This window comes from Mastomys coucha, unplaced genomic scaffold, assembly GCF_008632895.1.
Source record: "Mastomys coucha isolate ucsf_1 unplaced genomic scaffold, UCSF_Mcou_1 pScaffold9, whole genome shotgun sequence".
Lineage (NCBI taxonomy): Eukaryota > Metazoa > Chordata > Mammalia > Rodentia > Muridae > Mastomys > Mastomys coucha.
Genome location: NW_022196915.1, coordinates 8,523,200 through 8,548,633, shown reverse-complemented (window position 1 = coordinate 8,548,633; position 25,434 = coordinate 8,523,200). Strand labels below are relative to the sequence as shown.

Here is a 25,434-nt window from a genome sequence, read left to right as displayed (position 1 = left end):
CTGTTTGTCAAAGCCGAATCCCATGCCCACCTGGCCAGAATCCCTAGTCCCGTGGAACAAGGGACCCCGTAAGAGACCCCGGTCCGCGGCACCTACCCTCACTGTTTCTCTTTGTATGTGGATCCACTCAGCCTGGCACAGAGACCTGAGAGGTGAAGCAGGGTTAGGTATCAGCTCTTGTTCCTATCCTAAAGCCCCAGGCAACCTAAGCCTTCATTTACCTGCCGGTAACGTGAAGGTTCTCTCTTCTCCAGAGCCAGTCCTTGCCCTCTGCCCCCAGGCTCTGCCAGTTTGCTACTTTTGCCCTGGCCCTGATGGCAGCCTTAGCTCACGTGGATGCTCAGAAGATTAAAGGGGCCCAGTGTGGCGCTCTCCGTCGAACCCACCATTCCAACAGCTTCCTCCAGTGTTCCACATGCCCTCTCAGCCGCTGTCTTCAGTCTCCACAGGTGGGAGTTGGCCATCTGTCAGCTAGTCTTTGAGGCTTTCATGACAGGGTCCCCAAGTTCTCTGATAGGGCCAAGGAGAATGGTTTTCAAGGTTCTCTGCAGCTCTCCCTGAGGCTCAAGGATCTCAGCAGTGGTTGAGTCTTAGCTCCTGGGAGCTCAGTGGCTCAGTGGACATAAGGCTAAGGGTGTGTGTGTGTGTGTGTGTGTGTGTGTGTGTGTGTGTATCTGGTAGGGCTGGAGAGCATTATTGTATGGGTGTATGGTTAGAGCATCTGGATTAAAAAGGATAGTTTTTAATCCAGTGGGCCTTCACTAGGCAGATCCCTGGGGCATCTGCCTTTGAGGGAGAGACAGAGGGCAGTGGAAGGGAGAGCTGCTCCTGGATAAAGCCTCTGAGCGCACAGACCTGCCCCATAGTCCCTTTACAACTTTGCCTGTCTGTGCTGCCTCGTCTGAACCTGCCAGGTTGTGATCTTGAACTAGTCACCCTGCAGTAGAGCCTCCTACGCTTATGCACACATGTTCTACGGCCGTATGTGCTTTGAGATAGTCTGTGTCTTCCAGCATAGATCCCTTCAGCTCTTTATCTCTGCCCTAGTTTTGGGTAACTTTTGAAAGCCAGGGGGTTTAGGGGTGAGAGGTATTTGTTTTAAGCATGCTGGAATGGAACTCTGGGCCTCAACCATACTAGATAAGTGCTCTACCACTGAACAACACCTCCCAGTCCTAAAGAGAGGTGGTTTTCTGTTTTGTTGTATTGTGTTTTAGACAGGGTCCAACTATGGCTGTCTAAAACACCTGGCTGGCCTAGAACTTACAATGTAGACCAAGCTGTCCTTGAACTCACAGAGGTTTGCCTGCCTCTGCCCCTGCCTCTGCCTCTGCCTCCTGAGTACTGGAATTAAAGATAGACACCACCTTTCAAGCTCCAAGGGGAATTTTAAAGATGGTTTTCTTGCCTTTCCTTTGTCCCACCCAGCTACCCAAATACACCCATACCACACACCACAGGCAACCCTCTGAGCTTCCTGTATCCTGTAGACTGAGGCCTGGGTCTAAGAAGAAAGTACCTGGCTGAGCCTGGGGCTGACCAACCAGGCCATGGGACCAATGGACAAGCTGGGAGTGGCAGGGGGAGGCAAAAGGGAGACGACAGCATGCTTTATAATTAAACTCAAATCAAAAAATAGAAACAGCATCAAGTGTGCGGAGACAGGCGGCTGGAAGCTGGCAGCTCAAACTGTGGGTCGGAGAAGACTACAGCCTGGGCAGGATCTCCCTACAGGTGGGTAAATGGCCCTAAGCAGAGGCCCCTGAGAATACTGGGTACTGGAACCTAGGGCACCTATGTCTGTGTGTGTGGGCAACTGTGAGGATTGGGTTGGGGAAATCCAAATGGGTCAGAGGTAGAGGCACAGAACCCTGCCTCTCACTACCATGTGACCCCGGGCAAACTGCTTTTATCTCTCTGAGCCTTGATTTTTCTCATGTGGGAAGTGGGAATGTTGATACTGCCTGCTTTGTGAGAGTACCAGGAGGACTCAGCATGAAGACATGAGTCCTGGGCTCTGTCTGGTCTGTAATGTGCTTCCTTAAGCTGGGATATAATCAAGAAACATAGAGATCCAGGTGAAACCTCCACAGGCCGTAACAATCTACCCTCCACAGGTCTTGGCTGAGCCCCAAAAGGATGAGACAGATTGGAGCAATATAAATAACGTAATACCTCATTTATGTGGCATCTCCCCCTGATGCAGGGCCTCTGGGAGGCACATCTCACTTGTGATGTCACGGGAGTCTCCCAGCAGCCCCTAGTGGAGATTCAGGCTCACAGACTCCCACACAGGCCTGTCTCCCCCCGGGGCTACAGGGATGCACAGTGGGCAGAGACCACTGCAGCCTACCCTTGGCATTTGCCTGCCAAAGTCTCTTTCCCAGACATCTCGATGTCCTACTGTGAGAACGCTAGCCCCACTTGGTCTGTGCTCCTCTAGGGAAGAAGGGAGATGGAGAGGGAACAGCAGAGGAGACCAGGAGAAATGTTTTCTGAGGTTACAGCTAAAGAGGTAGGTGGCAAACAGCTGCCGTGTCCCAGGGTGGCTGAGCAAGGCCCAAGGTATGCAGGGTGGTGTTCTAAAAGGCTATTTTTTTCCCTGGGACAAAGTGAAAGATGGGCCACAGAGAGCAAGCTAGAAATGCTACCAATGCCAATGGAAGGTAAGTATGGGTAGCCCTGTAAACAGTGGCAGTATGGGCAAGAAAAACACTGTCCACAGAAGCAACTTCTCTGCTGAAGTCCCAGGGAAGTAGGAGCAACGTGAAGACTATCATGAATGTGAACCATAGCCTGTACCCAAAGGACATTCAGCCATGTCTCCTTCTGACGTCGCTGAAACGTACAAGTCAGGGGCAAGCAGGGGCCTCTATAGACTAGGGGGTAGCAGGAATCAAGGGTACTGGGTCTCTGGGCTTCCTTTTTTTGGGGGGGTGGGTCTACCTAGAGCTTAAAGAGTGGCTCACTGAGTGAGCTGCTGGGCCTGTGTCTGACTGATAGATGAAGGGAACCCCCTCATTGGACCGGAGCAGATGGCTGGGCTACATATGGCCCTAAGTAGGACCTGACCAGGAGACCCTAGGTCTAAGAAAAATCTTTCCTACAGATCTGAGTTAGACCAGGGAAGCTAAGGACGTGCTCTAAATCCCGTCACCTAGCTTCTGAGACACAGTTGTGCTGCTTTGCAGTCTCTGGCCGCTAGAGGGCAGACTTAGCCCATGCCAAATTTAGCAGGCCTGTGAGGGGCCTATGGTTTCCTGAAATTCCTGTCTAGTTCTACTCATAGCTGGAGGAGTCTACCTGGTAGCTTCAGGCCAGAGTGGCTATTGGACTGTCCTCCCCCCCAATGTCCCTTGTCCTGGCATTACTTCATAGAGAGTCATTCCTTTCCCTTGCAGCCAGCAGAACACAAGAGGGCATAGAAAAGTCAGGCAGCCCCAGTAGTCCTTACCATGAGGAACTAAGGCCCAGACAGGAATGAAAACTTGCCTAGGTCCCAGGATAAATCCTTGTCATGTTTTAACGGGAGTCTGTCCCCTAGGCACCTCTTCAGGTGGTCCCCATCTTCAGGATGGTTATAAGGACAAATGTTATCAGTAGTAGAGACACTGAGATGATAGGCCACGGCTTCAGTCCACGCAGCTTAGGTCTGTCTTCATCTCCCCCCCACACCACTCTTGGCTCACAACATGCATGGACCTGGAATTCTAGGCGCTTCACAGCATTTGTGTTCTGGACGGAACCTGTCTTAGGACTGTTCCACTCAGCCTGTCCCTACACCTAGTCCCCTATTCCTGGCCCTAGACCATGCCCTAGGTAGGTGGCAGGCCACTCAGCCTGCCGGAGGGGTCACAGAGGGGGATGAGGGAGAAAGCCCGGTCCTCCCTTCCACCCAGCTCATCATCCATACACTGGGTGAGTGTGGTCAAGCCAGTGGCCTCCTGGGTGCCCATTTCTTTTTCTGGCCTTGGCAGTGCCTACCAGAGGGAAAAGATGCTCTACCCAGTCTGTACCTTCTCTAGTTACTCTTTGAGGGGACCGGGGGCAGTTGGCCAAGGTTGGTTCCCCTTCCCTCTAAGGCACCAGGCCCAGCTTCTGGTGCCTTTGACAACTCAGCTCTGCAAGGTCCCGGATGGCCTGAGCCAGCTGACTCCAGACACAACCCACCCCATCTGGGTGAGGCCTGCACAGGTGCACTGGCCTGAACCACAAGGGTAAGGAGGGAAAAGCCTGGAGCCTGTAAGCAGATATGTGGTTCAGCCCTGACAGCTCCCCAGAGGAGACACACCAGTTGGTGACCACCCCCTGGCAACTGGAAGGCTTGGGGGATGAACTGAAGGCACACGCTGGATATCAAACCCAGGGTAGTCTTCAGTCATTTGTCATTGGTATTGTTGAATCGACATCCAAGCTTCGGCGTCCCTCCCTGTGAAACATGGAACACACCACAAGGGATGCATTCTGCATATGAGAGACACCAGCTCCCTGGGTATGAACAAGCTGACTAATGCCAACTTGTAGCTGGGCTGTGACCCTGGAGAGTGCTCTGACCTCAAGCATCAGCCTTAGAAACAGCCGGGGTTGGGAGCTGCAGATGAGCTGCCTGGGTTTGGAGGGACATCCTGGGTCCTCTTCAAGAGCTTCAGCCAGCTGGGGTTTCCAGTGACTTAAGGGGTACGATCTGCACTGATTAGCCCTACAGAGATTCCTCATGGTCCCTAAGACCAACATCTCTAACATCCATGGCCTCAGGAAAGGTGTGCTTAGCGCCATGGTGTTGACAAGAGAGTTCTAGTTCTCCTTGTTCCCAGGGAAAAGGTTCTAGGTTCCAGCCCAGCCGAGCCAGTTAGTAGCCTCATTCAGCATAGCCAAGGCTGGCCCCCCACAGCATCCCACTGGCTCCTGCTCCCTGCCCACTGGACCCACCCTTGGGGAGCCTGGTCCAGCTACTGTCTTGTTCATTCTGTTCCCAGGATGGACTCGCTGCAGAAGCAAGAACTTCGGAGGCCAAAGATTCATGGGGCAGTCCAGGTGTCCCCCTACCAGCCACCCACACTGGCCTCATTGCAGCGATTGCTGTGGGTCCGTCGGACTGCCACACTGACCCACATCAATGAGGTCTGGCCCAACCTTTTCTTGGGAGATGCGTAAGTAAGACCCATGTAGGGGTTTGGGGTGGCGATGGGTGTGAGTACCAGGACAAGCCTCCTCCGGATGGCGCACACCGCTTTTGTCTTTCTTGTGTTTAAGTGTGGAAACAGAATACAGGTAAGAAAAATACATAGTTTCATCTTTCAGACCATGAAATAGAGAATTACTTGTACCCTAGAAGTGATCCTTTTTAGTGAATATCCACATTTTAAAAGACAAATCTTTTTTCTTTTCTCTTCCCTTTTCTTCTCTTCTCTCCTTTCCTTTCCTTTTCCTTCTTGTCTTTTCTTTTTTTGTTTCTTTTCCTTTCCTTTCCTTTCTTCTTTTCTTTTTCTTTTCTTTTCTTTCCTCTTGACCAGATGTCAAGTACTCCAGGTTGGCTTGAATTCCCTGTGTAGCTGAGGCTACCTCGAGTTTCCGATCCTCCAGCCTCTACCTCCAAAGAGCTGGTTTTACAAGTGTGCATTGCCAACATGCCTATTTTATGCTGGTGATCAAACCCAGGGCTTTGCATATACTAGGCAGGCACTCTGCAAATTGAGCTATGCACCTAGCCTACCTGAAATCATCATCGTCTTCATCCTTATTGATTCAGTCCCACTGGCTGTCCTGGAACTAGGTAGAATAGGCTCACCTCAAACCCATAAAGATCTTCCTGCTTCTGCCTTCTAAGTGCTAGGACTAAAGGTGTACGCTACCATGCCTGTCTCATTTTTAATTGGTGTATATTTGTTGTATGTTTGGCAGATTTTTCAATTTACTGTGTATTTGACCTTATTTGCCTCCCTATTCTCTCCCCCATTTTCTTTTAAATTTAAGACTGGGTCTCACTGTAGATAACTTGCCATGGTCTAAGAAGACTAGGTTAGTCTTGACCTTAGAGATCCGCCTGCCTCTGCCTGCAGAGCTGGGATTCAAGTCGTGCACCACTGTGCTCCTCCATGCCCTCCTTTTCTCTCCCTCCCTCTAGTCTGGTTCCTTCTACCAGATAACCTTGCTTTGGCTTTAGTGTCATATGTGTGTAATACATATGTGATTTAGGTAGCCATATAAAACCTAGGAGCCACATATGAGCAGCTATATGCTATGTTCTCTGGGTCTGTGTTATTTCATTTAATATGACCGCTATTTGCACCCAACTCAACAGCAGCGTTTATTTTTCTTTCTAGTTTTACCTTAAATACTACAGACATGCCTTTTGTCAGCTTTCTAAAGTTAGAGCAAAATAATATTTAAATTTTATCTTATGTGGCTAAGGCAATGGCTCAGCAGTTAAAAGCACATACTGCTCTTGCACAGGATCTGGGTTTGGGTTCCAGCACTTGCATGGCAGCCCACAACTGCCTGTAACTTCAGTTCCAGGGAATCCACTGCCGCCTTCTGGCTTCCATAGACTCCTGAATGCACATGGTACACATGTATACACATAAATTTTAAAAAATCTTTTGGATCCTGGAAAGATGACTCAGTGGTTAAGAGCATTTAAGAGTCATTTCCAGAGGTCCTGAGTTCAACTCCCAGCAACCACATGGTGGCTCACAACCATCTATAATGGGATCCGATGCCCTCTTCTAATGTGTCTGAAGACAGCTACAGTGTATTCATATTAAATAAATAAATAAATCTTTTAAATAAAACCTTTTGGGGGCTGGGGATGTGCTAAGTTTGTAAAGCATTTGCCTAGCAAGCACAAATCCATGTGTTCAGTTCCCAGCATGGCATAAAAACTGAGGATGATGGTACACACCTGTAAAAGGAGGATCCAGGCACGGTGTCCTGCAGCTGCATAGGGAGTTCTAGGCCAGCATGTGCTCCATGAGATCCTGCCTCAAACCAAAACCAAAACCTTTTTTGTATGTGTGAACACAGGTGCATATATACTATCGCGCATGTCTGAAAGTCAAAGAACACATCCGCAGACTTACTGTCCACTGCTGTACATACCAGACTAGCTGGCCCATGAGCTTCTGGGAATTTTCCTGTCTCAGCCACCCATCTCCTTGTAGGAGCAGTGGCAAATTACAGGTACTCACGACTACACCTGACATTTATGTGGGTGCTAAGAATTTGAACTCAGGTCCCCACACTTGTGTGGCAAACAGCCCATCTTGTGTGTACTTCATGGACAGCTTCAGTTGCTTAAAATTGTGCAACACAATGTATTGTGTAACTACAGCTCAATTTTATTATTGTGTAATATTCTACTGTGCGACTATATCATGGATTCTCCATTTGCACGGATCCCATTTTAAACTATTACAGTGATCCTAGGAGTGGTTAGTACAGTTATGCAGGGAAAATACGTGAGGTTCCCAAGGTTGAGGATATCCTATGATAGAGGCAAGAGAGATAGCTCAGAGGTTCAGAGCACTGGCTGTTCTTTCAGAGGACCTGGATTCCATTCCCAGCACCCACACGGCAACTCACAACTGTTTGTAACTCTAGTTCTAGAGGATCCAATACCCTCACACAGACACACATGCAGACAAAACACCACCGAACATAAACACATCCTAATTTTTAAAGAAAATATAGACTAAATATATGGAAAAAAAACTACAATTTTTCCTTTGTATTTAGAATGCATTGGGCTAGGGATATGGCTCAACAGTTAAGAGCCCTAGCTGCTCCTCCAGAGGTCCAAAGTTCAATTCCCAGCACTGTCATGGCCGCTCCCAACCATCTGTAACTGTAGTCCCATGGATCCAAAGCCATCTTCTGTGTGCAGATATACACGCAAGCAAAACACCCACCTAGAGACATAAATGAACTTCAGAATTAAATTAAAGCATAAATTAATATCTAGCCAACAATAGTCCTCTTTTCATAGAGATAAAAATCCTTGTAGATTTTTAAAAAGCGCATGTGTGCTTTTTCACAGTGCTATTTTTGGTAAAACTGCCATCACTTTGTAATATTGTTTTGAGATGTGCTTTATATAGACAGCATTTTAAACTAATCACACTACATATTTAAAAGTTCTTATAACATTCTGTTTTCTATCCTGTATCTTCACAGGTTCTTGGTAAAACATAAACATGCTCCTGTTTACCTGCATTTACCACACTTTAGTGATTCGTGGTATTTCATAATTTAGATACACGGGAACTTGTTTTGCCTGAGGGGTTTGTTCCATGTTCCCCGTGGACATCTAAACTAAAAACGGTGCCAAAAGCTCATAATATAGGCTGTGGTTTTCCCTACTAATGCATACTTTGAAAAGTTTAATTTGTAAGTTAGATTAAGTAACACTAATAGTAACAAAATGGAGTAATTACTATATTAAGTGAGGGCTAATTGAACACAGGCCTTCCCGTGATACCATGCTAGTCAGTCTCATAATTGAGATGGCCAGTAATTAAAAGGTGAAGTAGCATATGCCGTATGTATACATTGGCCAAAAGGCTTGTCCTTCTTCTAGTGTGCTTTCTGTCACTGTGATAAAACATTGACCAAAACCAACTTGAGGGGAAGACTTATTTGGATCACAGTTACAGTTGATCATCATGAGAAGCCAAGGCAGGTGCTTGAAGCAGAAGCCATGAAAGAATGCTACCTCCTGACTTGCTGTCTCTGGCTTGCTTAGCTACCATTCGTATACAGCCCAGCCCACTTGCTAGGGATGACACTAACTGCCTCCTCCTATGTCAATTCGCAACTAAAAATTACCCCAGAAACGAGTCCATAGCCAGTCCAGTGGTGGCAATTTCTCAATTAAGGTTTCCTCTACATAGACCTGTAAAGTTGACCATTACCACTAGCTATGACAGCCTTGGGTACAACACAGCAGGACAGTATAAAATTTAAAATCTATTAGTTGTTTACCTATAGAATTAAAAAAAAATATTTTGAAGCCATAGTTGACTGAGGGTAAATGAAACTGTAAAAAGTAAAACCATGCACTGGGCAATAGTGGCACACACCTTTAATCCCAGCACTTGGGAGGCAGAGGCAGGTGGATTTCTGAGTCTAGTATAGGCCAGCCTAGACTACAAAGTGAGTTCTAGGACAGCCAGGCTACACAGAGAAACCCTGTCTTGAAAAACAAAAACAAAAACAAAAAAAGTAAAACCATAGATAAAAAGGGATTACTGTACTATACTTAGTAAGGTTTTTTTTTTTCCTGTCAAAAATGTTTCTTTCCCTAATACTTTGGTTTTAAATATTATTAAATTTGGCTTACATAATGTCTGCCAGCACATTATGAAATTCTTCCCTTTAATCTGTGCCTAGAAGAAAGTGTTTACACAAAGCACAGATGCATTTCTAAGGTTTTTGATGCATGTAGCTAAACTTCTCTATCCGGGAAGTTTCCCCGGGGGGGTGGGGGGGGGAGGTTCAGAGCAGCGGTTCTCAAACTGTGGGCCACGACCCCTTGGACAAACCTCAGTGTCCAAAAATATTTAAATTGCAGTTCACAGCAGTAGAAAAATTATAGATATGAAGTCTCAATGAAAATAACTCTACGGTTGGGGGTCACCATAGCATGAGGAACTGTGTTAAAGGGCCGTGGTATATGGAAGGCTGAGAACCAGTGCTCCGGAGGATTGCTTCACCAGGGCAGTTCACTGAGAACAGAGGGTGAGGGGTAAGTTCCGATCCAGTAAGATCCACCCCCACCACCCTAACCTCCCATGTACCCTTCCCTCAGGTATGCTGCCAGAGACAAGAATCGTCTAATCCAGCTGGGCATTACCCATGTTGTGAATGTTGCTGCGGGCAAGTTTCAAGTGGACACAGGTGCCAAGTTTTACCGTGGAACACCTCTGGAGTACTATGGCATTGAAGCTGATGATAACCCCTTCTTTGACCTCAGTGTCTACTTTCTGCCTGTTGCTCGTTACATCAGAGATGCCCTCAATACTCCCCGAAGTAAGCTGCTGGGGAGGGGGTTGGGTTGGGGTGAGGGTGGGAGGAGGAGCTATTTCTCCAGTAGCCTTGACGGGTAGGGAGCCCACAGTGCCAACTCCGTCAGAGGACCTCCCACTTTAAGGATCAGATGGCTGTCACCCGTGGATGAGTGGAAACCAGTGATTTCAGATACAACTTAAGATTCCGCATGGGGGTTGGAGAGATGGCTCAGGAACGTGCTCGCTAGGCAAGCATGAGAGTCTGTGTTCAATCCCTGGAACCCACATGGAAAAGGCAGGCATAGTAATGAGTGCTCGGAATTCCAGCAGTAGGTAGATGCAGATAGGGAATCTCTGTCAGGGTAGCCTGGGCAGTGTGTCCAGGCCAGTGAGAGACTCCCCACCCCTGCCATCTCAAAAAATGAAAGTGGACAACGTCTGAGAAACAACATCCAGAGCTGACTTCTGGCCTTCATATATGCATGTGCACACATGCACGCACACCTGTATTCTCATGTGTACCACCACATCAACACACACACACACACATGCACATGCACACGCACACACTCACACCATCCATTGTGATCACCAGGATAACCATACCCTTTATAAAGAAACCAGACACTATGCAGAAATCACAAGACCTTACAAAGACTCTTGGATAAGCACCCCAGAGAGGAGACATAAGTGCAAGGCTTTATGGACAAGAGGGAGTGAGCAGGACTAAGGGGAAAGAAAGAGGATATTCCCTGTGATGTAAATCCAAAGGGTCTCAGAAGTTGGGTGACTCTCACCTAGAGTTGCCATGGCTACCAGAGAAAGCCCCTCTGGAGCAGAGAAAGGACCCAGCTGCTTACTTTAGCCTTAGACTAAATTGTTGTGTGACCTTGAGCTTCTGTCGCCCCATCTGACAGTGAGGACAGTATCAGTCTTCCAGGTGTTGAGATAGGTGGACGGGAGGGATGACCAGAGATGTCCCTTCTTCCCTTCAAAGGTGAGATGGGTACGGGTGGCCAATGCCTTGGGTCTTCCTACAGGCCGAGTGCTGGTCCACTGCGCCATGGGGGTAAGCCGCTCTGCCACAATTGTCTTGGCCTTCCTCATGATCTTCGAGAACATGACACTGGTAGATGCCATCCAGACGGTGCAGGCACACCGAGATATCTGTCCCAACTCAGGCTTCCTCCGACAGCTCCAGGTTCTGGACAACAGGCTGAGGCGGGAAACAGGGAGACTCTGAATCAGGGAGCACCTGAAGCCCTGACCCCTCCATCCAGCGTGGCCTAACCTGACCTACCTGGCCCTGGGAATGGTAACCTCTGCTATTTCCAGAGACCCTGAGATGGCACCAGCAAGTCAGGGCTCCGCTGAGGCAGAGGCAGGGTGGGCTGGGTGGCACCCCTCAGCAAGTGGAGTCCCCTGACACAGTACAGAAATTCTTTATGCAGAAGAAATTTCAGACTGTCTCTATAATAAAAGGTTCCTCATAATAAAGATGGTTTATGTGACGATGGCTTTATTCTCACAAAGGCCGCCAGCCTCAGGATGGTTTGCCAGCTCTGACCCAGGAGCCTGGAGGAGGAGGGAGCCTGCTGACATAGCAAGGCCAACTGAGGACAGTGAGTAGGTGGGGATTGGTTAGAAATAATGTCCTGGGTTCAAAAGAAAGTTTGGTGCAGTGCTGCGGACCATGCACTTCCTCATCTCGTGTCTTTCATACCCTCATCCAAGGTTGAGGTTGTTTGTTTTTGACGTTGTTGTTTTGTTTGTTTTTTAAAAAAGTTTCAAGTGTCACATCCTCTCTGGGCCACAATCAAAGCTCAATATTAGAGCGCAAGCCCTAGCAACCTGAGCTCCATCTTCTGCCTTATAAAGATGAAGAGAAAGAATGGAGGGCCTTATAAAGATTGAAAAAAAAAATGGAGGCCAGGAGTGTAGAATGACTTCCACACTCTGCCAGGGCACATATACACACCCGAATGCATCATGCCTAGACACAGTAATAATAAATAAAATCAAGCTTATTTTTTAAAGTAAATTAATGCTGAATGAGAGACAGCTGGACAGAGAAAGGTGTTTTCTGCCCAACCCAAAAACGTGAGTTCAATCCCTGGAACCCACCCAAATCCTACAAATCATCCTCTCACCTCTATGAGATGACATGAATGCACCCTCCCCCGCCCAAAAAACCCATAAATAAGTGTAATAGCAGAAAAGAACAGTCTCAAAAAGTAATTAAGAAACGGACTGTTGGTGCTGGGGGGTATAGGGCAGGGATGAAGCACTGGCCTAGCGTATGTGAACCTCTGAGTGTGATCCACAGCACCATAAACAACGAAACGGCAAGGCACATTAGCTTATATCTATAGACCTAGCATTGAGGCTGGAGGGCTGAGTGGATTCAAGGCTAACCTAGACTACATAGTAAATTCCAGGCAAGGGGCTGGGAATGTCCTTAGTTGGTAGAGTGTTTCCCTAGTGCTCATGGGGTTCTAGATTTGATCCCCAGTGTCTTCGGGTTTCTCTTGCTGTGAAGAGACGCCATGACCATGGCCACTCTTACACAGAAAAACCTTCATTTGGAGCTGACTTACAGTTTGAGCAGTTTAGTCCATGATCGTCACGGTGGGAAGCAAAGTGGCACGCAGGCAGACGCGATGCTGGAGAAGCAACTGAGTGTTCTACATCTGGATCACCAGACAGCAGGGAAAGAGTGACACCGGGCCTGGGCTTGAGCATCTGAAATCTCAAAGCCTGCCTCCACCATGACACACTTCCTCTGACAAGGCCACGCCCACTCCAACAAAGCCACACCTTCTAATTATGCCACTCCCTATGAACCTATGGGGGTCATTTTCATTCAAACCGCCTCACCCAGCATGATATAAACCTGTGTGCCTTTGGGAGGTAGAGGCAGAAAGATCAGAGGTTCAAAGTCATCCCCAGGACATAGTGAGTTTGAGGCTAGTGTGGGCTACAGGAGAAAAGAAGAAAACAATACAGAAAGTTGCCCTTGGGTTCCTCACTGGCAAACAGCACAAGAAAAAACATCCTAAAAACAGATCATGGTTTTTAGGATGAAATGATTTGCTTTCTCCCGTCTTCTCTGGATGGTCCCATTTGTCTTCTGCTTCCTCTGACTGACCCTAGAATATGAAGGTTTCTCTGGGTTCAGTCTTCTTGCATCTTATCTCCCTGATGCTCCTACTTTTCTGGGTGATCCTTGGCTCTCACAGCCTTAGGAAACACTGCTTAGTTCTCCCTCCTCTGCTCCAAACCTGGGCATCCCACTAGCCACCTTTGTTTGCATAGTGTACTAGGCCTTCAGCCTCAGCTGAACTTTTCATAATCCTGTACCCTACCCCTGACCCTCTCTTCTAACTTGTTTCCTACTTTATAACAGTTTCCCAGCTACTGTTCCTATGCCAACAATAGGTATTTTGTTTGATTTTTCTTACCACTGTTACAAGATATCTGAGAGAAGCCACTTAAAGGAAGACATCACTATTTTGGCTCTCAGTTTCTGAGGAAATTCATAGTTGCTCCATCTGTGGCAGCAGGAGTGTAAGGCTGCTCACATTGTAGGAATCAGAGAACTCAGTGTGGTTCATTGAATGAGAATGGCCCACATAGGCTCCTATGTTTGAATGCGTAGTTCCCATTCAGTGGAACTGTTTGGGAAGGATTAGGAGGTGTGACCTTGTTGGAGGAGGCGTGTCACTCAAGGTAGGCTTTGAGGTTTCAAAAGTCCACACTTGGCCCAGTCTCTCTGTCTGTTCGTCTCTGTCTGTGTCTCTCTCTCTCTGTCTCTCTGTGTCTTTCTGTGTCTCTCTCTGCCTGCTGCCAATGGATCGGGATGTAAAGCTCTCAGCTACTACTCCAGTGCCGTGCCTGTTTCCTTCCCACTATGATGATTATGGACTAACCCTTTAAGACCGCAAGCAAACCCTCAGTTAAGTGCTCTCTTTTATAAGAGCTGCGTTAGCCACAGTGTCTTTCCCCAGCAACAGAGCAGTAACTTAAGACATTAGGCCAGATGCAGAGATCTCAGGCTGGGGTCAGAAAAAGGTAGAGCTTTCAAATGCCTATATCTATATCAGATGCCATTATCTATTTCCATGTCCCAAAGGCTTCAAAACCTCCCAGAGAGCACCAGCAGCTGGGGACCAAACATTCAAACAGATGAGCCTAAATGGAACACTTCAGACTCAAACCAGAAGAGGTGTCAACCTTAACATAGCCTCCAGCAGCCCCTTCAGGTGTGAGTCCATGGGTTCACACCACTACTACTTGGCCCTGTGACAAAGGCCACGAAGGAGGCCAGATCCTGGCATGTCCTGGGACTAGGTGGTCTCTCTGCTCCTGCTGCACTGCATGCAACATCTCTCATCCAGCTCATCTGACACCCTCTCCCCACATATATCACTCATAAGTCCCTTAAACTCTCCAGAGTCTTCACCAAGACTGTAGAGCCAGCTCTGGCTTCTCCAAGGGTTTAAAGAACATTCCCTTTCTATTCTATTCCTGAAGGGTGATACTTCTCCTAGGTGCAAATTGGAAAAGGTTATCCCATCCAAGCAAACTTATGGGCACAAGCCCTCCTGATACTCGAGCTGCATGTGTCCCTGCCTCTCAGTCAACAGTGTCCTGACTCAGGGTACCTGGCTGTATCCTAACTTCCCTTTATTCTACTCATAATTCATGATCTACTTGAAAGTATTCCGGTTTGGTAGGTTCACACCCCCATTTTATATGCAAGCCAACTGAGGCTCCAAGGAAGAAACAAGAATGGAATGTGGGTTCAAGCTCTAGGACAAGTGCTGCCAGCTGGCTCTGTCGCATCTCTGTGGCACACCTCTGAAGGCTCATGCTGCTATGCCCAGTTTCATCCCAGAATCTAGGCCCTACCTTGTACGGCTGCTCCAGCTCTTGGGAGAGATAGTTTTTCTGAGTTCAATCTGGAGTTGGTGGGGACTGGAATTATCCAGATTATACATAGTCTTAGCTAACAGCCCAACCTTCTTACCCCCAATCCTCAGAGGTTCTCCTGCTCCTGACAACTCAGACCTTGTTGCTATTTCCTGCTCATCCACTGTCAGCAGCACCCAAAATAGTGGCCCCCAGAGGCCAGTGTCTAAGTCATCATCCTGGCCTGTGTATGTAGGCAGCCTGCCCCTGTTGCCTGGGCTGGGGTGCCTACCGACTGGGCCAGAACCTTCCCTTTGGCCAGGAGCTCAGGTTTCAGCGGGTCACATTCCTGGGACTCTGTGGATGGAGTTCAGAATCTGGGGCTGCAGTGGGAGAAGGTAAAGAAGCTCTCAGGATCCAGATGGTAGAGAAGCCAGACTTTTCCCAAGCCCACGAGGAAACAGGCTGGCCTGGGAAAGGTAGAGCGAGCTGACTTATGTTTAACCACAACTGCACCTCAGCTGGTAAGACATAAGTGGAAGTATTGCAAGAACTTCACAGAACGGGCCTGGTGGTGCACACCTTTAATCCCAGCACTTGGGAGACAGAGGCAGGCAAATTTCTGAGTTCGAGGCCAGTCTACAGAGTGAGCGCCAGGACAGCCAGGGCTATACAGAGAAACCCTGTCTCGAAAAACCAAAAAAAAAAAGAACTTCACAGAAGTCTCTTTCAAAGGAAATGGTGTGCTAGCCAGACATGGCCACACTTGCCTCTAATCCCAGAAGTTGGGAGGCAGAAGCAGATAGATATCTATAATTTTAAGACCAGCCTGGTCTATAGAGTAAGCTCTAGCCCAGCCAGGCACATATAGTGAGACTCTGTTTAAAAAAGAATGAGGTTGGGGAAGATGGCTCAGTGGGTAAAGTTTTTACTGTAACATGAAGACTTGGTTGGGTTCATATCCCCAGCACCCACGGAAAAGCTAGGCTTGGGGAAGGCATCTGCACACCCATTATTGGAGGCCCGAGCCAGGCAGGTCCTGGTAACTCACTGACCACCCAGCCTATCTAAAACAGTGAGCTTCAGGTTTAGAGAGAGTCCCTGAGTTAGAGAGCAAAGGGGAAAGGCACTGACACTCACTGACTTCTGGTGCTCTGTGGAGTGTGAGTGGGATTCTGGGACTCTGTCTCAGTCCTGGGCACACACTGCCTCCACATTTCCTCTACATGAAACAGAAACTTTTTTTTTAAATGTGGTTTGTTTTTTTTTTTTCCCCTCTGCATGTATATCTAGTCAGTACATGTGTGCAGAACCTGTAGATACTGAAAGGGGCATCAGAGCCTCTGGAACTGGAGTTACAGATGCATTCGCTGTCATGCAATTGCTGGGAACCAACCCTGGGTCCTTTGCAACATCAGCAACACTGAGCCTTCTCTCCAGCCCTAGAAATCTCTCTCTTGTTTACACCACCATTTTTGAAGTCTTTGCTACATCTCATCATCTTTGGCTTTATCTACTGTATGTTCTGATCCACAAGTTGTCTGGGGTGGGTAGGAGTCACTCTAAAACAAGAGATGTCATTCATGGGTGGAAGCTCATTGCCGAGTGGGGAATGCCAGCTTGGTAGGCTCTCTCTGGATTGTGGGTTGTAGGAATGAACCAGAGTCAAAGATCATAGGACACAGAGGGGTACCTGTAGAGAAGTGCAAAGCAGGAGCCATGAGGCAGCAGGAGTCAGGAGTGGAGAAGCCGGAAGGGAAAGCTAGTGACACCATCACAGACAAAGCATGAAAGAGTCCAGTCCCCATTCAGGCAGAGCCGGGGAAGATGCTCCAAGGATTGTCAACATCAGAGCTGCCATTTAAGTCATGGGTGCTTCCTAGGAGACAGTTCTATTTCCCACAACAATCTTGACTTTCTTTTTCAGCTTATTTTTGTCGGCTTATTTCCAAACAGGATCTCATGTACCCGAGGCTGCCTTTGACATCACTTACGTGGCCCAGGATGACCTTGAACTTCTGCTCCTCCTGCCTCTACCTCCCGACTGCTGGGATTACAGAAATGTGAGACCTGTATGCCTGTTTTACAGGGTTCTGGGGACCAAATGCGGGGTTCCAGAATGCCCAGCAAGCACTCTACCAACTCAGCTATACCCTCCGCTAGAGTACTGGATTTCCCAGAGAGATTCTTACAATGCATCCCCGGAGGTCATCTGAACGCACCTCATTCGTTTACAAACTTCAGTCAGATCACAGACAGCGCCTGACAAAGCTGATTACCAACCTTTGAGAGACAGTGGATCAGCACATCCAGCCAAGCTCTCCTTTCTTCTCTTTTCTGAGATAGGATCTTACTATGTAGCCCTGGCTGCCCTTAAGCTCTTTATTCAGCCTCTTTAGAACCCTGAGCCGTGGAATTGCAGGTATGACCCACTATGCCCACCCCCAACCCCTTACGCTTTTGTTGTTGTTTCATTGGGTTTTTTGTTATTTGTGTGTGCGTGCGATGGTGACTACCAGCTCCCTGACTGAGCTAAGTTGCTGCCTGAGGTGGATACATTAATCATATTTACACTGCTGTGATAAAGCACTCTGACAAGACGCAGGTTACGGAAGGAAGACTGTATTTTGGCTTACAGACCCAGGGAAGCTACAGTCCATCACAGTGGGAAGGGTTAGCAGCTGGGGTGTGAGGCCAGCCTGGGAATCAGGAGGCTGACCAATCGCATTTTCATCCACACCCAGGAAGCAGAGGGAGGGCGGGGAGAAAGGGCGGGCCTTAAACCTCAAGGCCTGCCCCGATGATGTCCTTCCTCTAGAAGGCTTCACCTCCTAAAGGTTCCATAGCCTTCCTAAACAGTACCACCAAATGGAGATCAAGTGTTCAAATGTACGAGCCAATGGGGGATTGTGGTTTGAGTAAGAACTGTCCCCTGGGAGGCAGAGGCAGAGGCAAGTGGATTTCTGAGTTCGAGGCCAGCCTGGTCTACAGAGTGAGTTCCAGGACAGCCAGGGCTATACAGAGAAACCCTGTCTCGAAAAACCAAAAAACAAAAAAACCCAAACAAACAAACAAACAAAAAAAGAACTGTCCCCCATAGGGTCTGTTGTTTGAACACTTGGTTCCCCAGCTGGTGGCACAGGCTTGGAAGGAAGGGAAGTCCCTGGCAAAGGGCTTTCAAAGTGAAAATCCTTCCATTACATCCAGTTCACTCTCTCTGCTTCTTGACTGAGGATGTGAGCTCTTAGCTTCCTGTTCCTTCAGCCAGGCCTGTGGCTTACTGCCATGGTTCATTCTTTTGGAACTGTAAGCTCAAACAAACTTTTTTTTTCTATAAGTTGCCTTGGTTACAGTATTTATTCACAGCAACAGAAAAGTGACTAATGGTGGGAGACACTTGTCACTTAAACCACCACAGGCAGGAGCCTGGACACACAGGAACTGAGGTTTCTATTCCAATGTCGTCCTCTGAGCAGTTGCAGGAGCCAGCAGGTGTGAACGCCTATAAAGCCCAAGTTCCTCAAGCATTAGCTGCATTGTAGGTCTGCTGTGAAGGTGCCAGTCAACAAGCAGGTCCAAGGGTCAGGTGTGATTGTCTACATTCAGGAGGCAGAGGGGCAGGCAGAACTCTGTGAGTTCAAGGCCAGCCTGGTCTACATAATAAGACCCTGCCTCAAGAAACAAAACAAAACATTAAAAACAAAAACAAAGCCCACAAACAAACAAACAATACAGCCCAGAATCTAACACATAGTAGGTGTTGAATAAAAGCTTGATTTCTTCCCTTCTTTTAGAGATAATCAGGGCTTAGAAGAAAGATCTGTCCATCTCCCCTTACTGAGGATGGGAGAACTGTAAACAGAACCCTATCACTTCTCAGAACACTGGCATACAGCAGGGTGACCATAGGTAGCCTGTATATGAAAAGCTAGTGTCTAGATTTCTTCTTTTCTTTTATTTTTTTTAACAGTTATAAAAGGTTTATTTCTATCATTGTATTTCCTTATAAGTTAAAGAAGTTAGTGTCTGGGCTAAATAAAGCAAACATCATTTATGACATTTTCTTAAATGGAAAAAAAATGCTCTGAATTTCAAAAGACATCCTCATGATGACTGAACCACAAACCATTTGTGTTGTTACAGAATTACATTCATGTAAGACCTGTTACTTGGCTTCAGGATACAGGGTAGCTGAAGAGGGAAACTCTTTGGTTGACAAAGCCACAGTCAGACCCCTCAACAGACGGGGTAGGAAGCAGAGCTCTGCTGGTGGCTCCTGCAGGCACTTGTAGGTGGGTATGTGACTGCAGGATTGCCACTTTTCCAAGATGTACTGACGGCATTTCTGGCACCTGCTATGAAGCTGTCTCTAGGCACTAGAAGCAAGAGTAGCATGACTTAGAAGCCCTTCTCACAGGTGCAGACCAGAGGGGAACAAGGGACACCTCAAGGAACCCCTCAAGGGCTGAACAGGAGGAACATCTGGCTGACAGATGAAGTGACGTGACTGTGGAGCCCAGTGCCTCTGCTGTCAAATGACAGTTGTGACCTTACTGCCAAAACACGGTATCCTGGCCTAAGGAGCACTTTTTATGAGCAAGGTCAAGAAGTCTAAAGCTTTCTAGAGGCAGCTCGGGCAGCTCTCATGCTTTGGTGTACACAGTAGCACTTTCTTAAGCATTGAAGCAATGCACAGGTATTTCTAAGAAGCTGACACTAACAACCCCTTTCCATACATTGGTAAAGAAGCCAACACAATGTCCTTCAGCAGGCTCTCCTCCCAACTACAGGAACAAAGCAAGACAGGAGAACAGGGATCCACCCAGAAATATACCTGGACATAGATGGCCCGGCAGAGACCAGAGACCTTATGTATAGGAAGAACTGTGAACGAGGAGAACCCCTCACAGGTGTGGAACTAAGGCTTATGCTTAAGGCTGATGAGATAAACAAAAGGAACAAGCCACACGCAAACCTGGCATGTCAGGAACCAAGCCAACTGTTGAGGAAGACAGGATGCTACCTCAGACCTGGCCACAGTTTTAGGTGCAGGTATGGGATAACTCAGAAGATCGGTGTATAAAAAAAAACCCAAACTTCCACCCAGGACAGGACTGAGAACAAGGGCTTGATTTCCTGTTGACTGCTACCAAAAAGAACAATCATGTTTCAATACTACAGAATGACATAATGGGGGGAGGAGAGGAGACATTAGGGTTCTGAGGTATCTCAGTGCGGGAAGCATTTAGGCGTTTATTTCCTGAAAGGCTTACTGTAGACTCCATTTTGTCTTTAAGAGTTTCTGTTGGTGTGTCTCTTCCATCCCACAGCGTGAGTTGTTTGGGTTCTTGCGCATCAGCCAGCAGACTGCTGACACAAGGATGAGAAAGACCCTGGCCATCCTTCTATTAACGAGCCCCAGCTCTTCTGCCTTCCTCACAACTTTACAGGTGTTTCACAGAGAGCAACTAGAGAGGAGGAATCAGACCACCCCAGTCTGTTCCCACAATGTATGCCTTGGCAGTCTAGAAGGCACAGTCCTCTGCGCAGCTCTTCCAATGACAGGGCCTAGGAGCAGCCAACCCCACACACATGACAAACCCTCTCCCACCCCAACTCATTTGAGTTAAAGGAAACACTAACATTCAATACGCTATCTCTGTCTGATCTAGTTACAGGCACAGCAGGAGCTTCTCAATAGAAGGAGATGCTGGGTTTGCCTCCTGGTGGGTTCAGGACTTTGTCGTGGGAGCGAGGTGGCGGCCCCAGTCTGGGTTCATGGCTGTCAATGTCAATTGTAGGTGCTGGCTCCGGTATCTTGGCGTGCTCTACTTCTTTTGAGCTTCCTTTCTCGCCCTGCTCTCCTCTGGGTGTGGAGTTTGTTGCAGCTTTCAGGTCAGACTTTGAGTCTTCACTTTCACGAAGCAAAACATGATCCTTGGGCTTGTTTGGGTGTGCCAGAGGTGCAGTGGCAGTGACTGGGGACCCAAATATGTCACTGGTCTTCCCACGGTGGATTCAAGCGTCGTCGAGTTTGCGCAGGAGTTGATTCATCGAAGATCCCACTTCCTTTGCCTCCTGGAGGATTTGTTTCCTTGGGGATGTTTTAGGTTCTTCAGTTGGTCCGAAAATATTAGAGGCCATCTTATTAGGCTTGCTTGAAGGAATACCTTCTTCTGGACTTCCAAAAAGATTGCTCCGATTCTCCTCCCGGGGGCTTCATGGATCTGGAGACGGCCTCTCCAGCTTGGCCCTTGACCATGTCGGTCGCTGCCCCGTCGTGCTTCCACAGACGCCTCAGGGCGGTTCTTACTTCTTGATTTCTTCTTTTAAAAAAACTTCTCGTCCTCCTCCTCCTCCCCCTTCCCTTCCCTCCTTCTCCCCTCCTCCTCCTTCCCCTCCTCTTCCCCTCCTTCTCTCCTCCTCCTCCTTCTCTTCCTTCTCCTCCTCCCCCTTCTCCTCCCCCTCCCCTCCTTCTCTCCTCCTCCTCCTCTTCCTCCTCCTCCTCTTCCTCCTCTTTCTCCTTCTTTTCTTCTTCTTTCCTCTTGAGGCAGGGTTTCTCTGTGTAGCCCTGGTTGTCCTGGAACTCCCTTTGTAGACCAGGCTGGCTGTCTCTGAGATCTGCCTGTCTCTGCCAGGATTAAAGGCATGCCTGCCACCACTGCCACCCCTACCTGTCTTAATTTTTTTCCTTTTAATTAAAAAATGGTAAGAGTACTGACTGCTCTTCCAAAGGTCCTGAGTTCAAATCCCAGAAACCACATGGTGGCTCACAGCTACCCGTAATGAAGTCTGGCGGCCTCTTCTGGTGGATCTGAAGACAGCTACAGTATACTTATGTATAGTAATAAATAAACCTTTGGGCTGGAGAGAGCAGGGACTGAGCAAGTGGGGCCAACCGGAGGGGGGGTGAGCCCAGTGAGCGGGGTTGACCTGAGCCAGCAGAGTTCCTAAAATTCAATTCCCAACAACTACATGAATGCTCACAACCATCTGTATAGCTACAAAATAAAAATAAATCTTTAAAAAATTGAAAAAATAGTTTTTTTTTGAGACAGGGTTTTTCTGTGTAGCCCTGGATGTCCTGGAACTCACTCAGTAGACCAGGCTGGCCTCGAACTCAGAAATCTGCCTGCCTCTGCCTCCCAAGTGCTGGGATTAAAGGCATGCGCCACCACCGCCCGGCTGAAAAAAATATTTTTTTAAATAAAGATTTTATTTTAAAAAGTATGTGTATGGATAGTTTGCCTGCAACTCTGTCTGTGCACCACATGCAGTCTGTGTGCCCACAGAGGCCAGAACAAGGAATCAGATTTCCTGGGACTGGAGTTAAAGTTGCGAGCCATCCTGTGAGTACTGGGAATCAGAATCGAACCCCAGTTCTCTGGAAGAACAGCCAGTGTTCTCAGCTGCCAAGCCAGCTCTTTAGCCCCAACTCTTTTTAAGTTATATATTTGTGTATCTGTCAGTTGGTCTATGAACATACCTGTGGTGCCCAAAGAGATCCAAGTGGCCATTGCTCCCTTAGAGCTGGGAGTCTGTGAGTCGTGGGGCTCTGGGAACAGAAATTCCACCCTCTGAGAGCACAGCATGTGTTCTTAACCACTGACTCATCTCTCCAGCACCATGGATTTATTTTTCATATTCCTTTATTTTTTTCATATTCCTTTAATTATCTTATATGATGTATAACTTTTGCCAAGAATTTTTGCATACAAAGCTGACTGCATTCTCTTTGAGTTTTCTTAAGTAGGGTTATAAACTGACATTAGGAGTCTGTAATGCCAAATGCAGCCTGCTCTGCAAGCCTTCAGTTCTCCAAAGACTGGAGGACATTTGATTTAATGGAAAGTGTTTTATAGGCACGGCAGACCTAGCTGAACCTTATTCTGGTCTTTAATTTAGAGAAGAGAAGTTAATGTCCTATACAAAAATCTCCTGACATTCTCCTTAACTGGCATGGTCTGGCTAGTATATGAGTATTCACACGCAGACACAGACAAACAGACACATACACAGATATACACATGCACAGACAAACACAAGGACACACATATGGATACATACATACACACACAGAGAGACAGACACAGACAGAAACAGACACACACAAACACAGCCTCTCTGTGTCTCTCTCTGTCTCTGTTTCTCTCTGTCTCTCTCTGTCTCTGTCTCTCTGTCTCTGTTTCTGTCTCTGTCTCTTTCCCCCTCCCCCTCTTCTGAATCAGGCTCATGAGTAAACTCTGGGATGTCTAAGAGTTGTTTTGTTGTTGTTGTTTTCTTTTCAATTACAACTCAATAAAAAAAAAAAGTCCTCATGAAGTCCTGGATGAGTGACTTCTTTGCTGGCTGGCTGAGGTTCCCCACACTCAGAGAAAGCCCATGTGGTCTGATTAGGGTAGATAAGACAAAGGCCAACGTCAGTTCCATCTACACTCCCACCCTCTCCCTGCACACACAATGGGCTCTTTGAAGGACCTGGGAACAGTTCGTAGCAGGGAGCAAGCGTAGGCAGCCTCTGTATTCTGAGCCAGAGTCTCTCCAGTCAAGAACAGGGCGGTCCTGTACTCAGCACAGTATCTGGAGATCCCTAAGGCATTGCTTTTCTTACCTTCCACCATAAGCACATTTCTTGGGGGTATTACTGGGAATAAAATATTCAGGACATTCCGTTACATTTCAATTTCAGAAACAAATATTTTAAAATGAAAATTTGCCCCAAATACCACATGGAACATAGTTATATGTGAAAACTGCATTTAACATCCAGATGTGGTAGCATATTCCTTTAATCTTGAGGCTTGTGAGGTAAAAGCAGAAATATTAGGAATTTGAGGTCAGCCTCAGCTATATGAGTTTAAGGTCAGCCTGGGCTACATGAGACGCCCCCCTCCCAAAATAAAATAAATTTTAAAAAGTGATCAAATGGTCACTCCTACCTGGAAGTTGCTTTGTCATTGACCCTAGAGGAAGGGGGAGAGAAGAACATACCAAGAAACTGTTTGGGAAAGAGAGGGAAGAGTCAGCTTGGAAAGAGGACAGGTTTCTGTGCCTCACAAATTTGGAGGTTTCTATGGTCCGGTGGCATGTTGCTTTGCAGTCTGGGTAGCACATCCTGCTGGCAGCATGGAGCTGAGGAACTGTTCCCCTCATGGCAGACTGGAAGAGAGAGATGAAGGGACCAGAGTGCCATTCCCCTGAGAGACAGCCTCTCAACAAGCTAACTTCCTCCCCTTATTAAAGGTTCCACCACCTGCCAACAGTACCGCAGGCTGTGCCCACCAACTGTACTGCAGGTTGTACCCATCAATAGTACCGCAGGCTGTGCCCATCAACAGTACCATAGGCAGGAGACCCAAAGTTTTAACACATGGCCTTTGGTAGGCATTTTAGTTCTCAACTTTAACAGTCAATGGTTGATGAAGGCTGGACTAGGAGAGAGGGCAGCCAGCCAACAGGGTCATTCGTCATGCTCACTCTTCCCTAAGACAGTGCTCCAGGTATAGGTAGGGGTGCCATAATAGACTGGGGCTGGGAGGGGGGTGGGAAGCTTTCTTTTCTTTAGCTGTTTACGTTTCTGGAGGAGGTGATTTTGCAGCCAACACGGGTGAATGGCATCCAGGTTCCAGGGCCCCACAGTGTCAAGGCCCCTCCCTACCTTACCAATTACAATCAGCACTGAGGTATATCTAACAATCCATCCTGGTCAAGAACAGGGGATTCTGGGAGCTTGATCTTTTAACCAAAAGGGATCTGCAGGATTACCCATTTATTAAATAAGTGTCCTCAATTCCAGTAGGATGATTGATGCAGGGCCTTTGAGAAAGGCTAAGAGATAAAAATCAACAGCTAGGTTTTCGTTACACCTCAGTGCAGACAACAACAGAACATGTGCTCAGTGCCACGATAGCTCTTTCTTTCGCTCCCCCTCCATTTCTACAATATTCTCTATGAGGCACTCCACCATTATTTGCTGTGTGGAGGGAGACAGGCAGAACACGCTCACCTGTTGGATAGCAGCAGTGAGGGGCTCTCCAGGTCCTGGGCCAGGCCTGCTGCCACCCCTCCCTCCTGAGGCTAGCCTCAGGGACAGTTTGAGAGGCATGTTAAAAGCCACCAAAGTAGTGAGCTGTTTCCTTAATCCAATTTACAGGCATTTTATGGCAGATTAGACACAGCATCAGAGTCAGGGATCCTTTAGTACATAAGAGTGATACCCTTGGGCCTATTGAGCGCTTTGTATTTTTCATTTATTCCAGAACCCTGCAGAGCCAAATTAATCAAGCAGTCCTTTATAAACTACCGTCAAAATGATGTCTAGACTCTGACCAGTTTCTCCTCTCTGATCCTTGCTGCTGCCACCCTTGGCTAAGGTTGAAGGGCTCTAACAGGCCTGAGCATGTCAAACATAGTGCCAACAGGTTACATTCCTAAAGCTAGCCCCCAAGGCCCATTCCCTAATTTAGAAACTACCGACTCACTCATTCCTGAGACAAAAACAAGGTCCAAAAATCAAAAT

General features: G+C 47.6%; 2 protein-coding genes, 1 long non-coding RNA gene and 1 pseudogene across 11 annotated transcripts in view; 2 read left to right on the top strand and 2 right to left on the bottom strand.

The window, feature by feature from the left end:
* LOC116084262 (dual specificity protein phosphatase 13) overlaps nucleotides 1-1,704 on the top strand; it is a 6,785-nt gene extending 5,081 nt beyond the window's left edge. Inside the window, exon 4 of one of the 2 annotated variants that reach the window (XM_031361113.1) lies at nucleotides 1,640-1,704. The gene's annotated coding sequence lies outside the window, so the exon portion shown is untranslated. Of the gene's footprint in view, nucleotides 1-254; nucleotides 362-1,639 lie in introns of those variants that run through there. The other variant, XM_031361112.1, reaches the window with a different exon arrangement.
* LOC116084263 overlaps nucleotides 1-4,757 on the bottom strand; it is a 6,197-nt gene extending 1,440 nt beyond the window's left edge. The window contains exons 1-3 of the long non-coding RNA XR_004116056.1: nucleotides 4,555-4,757; nucleotides 387-510; nucleotides 97-145 (exon numbers count right to left, since the gene is read on the bottom strand). This is a non-coding gene — a long non-coding RNA (uncharacterized LOC116084263). The remainder of the gene's footprint in view (nucleotides 1-96; nucleotides 146-386; nucleotides 511-4,554) is intronic.
* On the top strand, nucleotides 434-11,515 carry LOC116084260 (dual specificity protein phosphatase 13). Of its 8 annotated transcripts, none has more exons than XM_031361103.1 (5): nucleotides 434-449; nucleotides 1,640-1,734; nucleotides 4,977-5,150; nucleotides 9,806-10,026; nucleotides 11,045-11,515. In XM_031361103.1, the coding sequence occupies exons 3-5, from the start codon at nucleotides 4,978-4,980 to the stop codon at nucleotides 11,245-11,247; spliced, it is 597 nt and encodes a 198-aa protein (XP_031216963.1). In that variant the 5' UTR covers nucleotides 434-449; nucleotides 1,640-1,734; nucleotide 4,977; the 3' UTR covers nucleotides 11,248-11,515. The 8 variants fall into 8 exon arrangements, with proteins under 8 accessions (XP_031216963.1, XP_031216965.1, XP_031216968.1 ...); XM_031361108.1 differs by lacking the exons at nucleotides 434-449; nucleotides 1,640-1,734 and adding exons at nucleotides 3,747-3,819; nucleotides 4,083-4,217; XM_031361105.1 differs by lacking the exons at nucleotides 434-449; nucleotides 1,640-1,734 and adding an exon at nucleotides 2,258-2,515.
* Nucleotides 11,516-20,609: 9,094 nt separating this feature from the next.
* On the bottom strand, nucleotides 20,610-25,121 carry LOC116085253 (annotated as a pseudogene).
* Nucleotides 25,122-25,434: the final 313 nt, after the last annotated feature.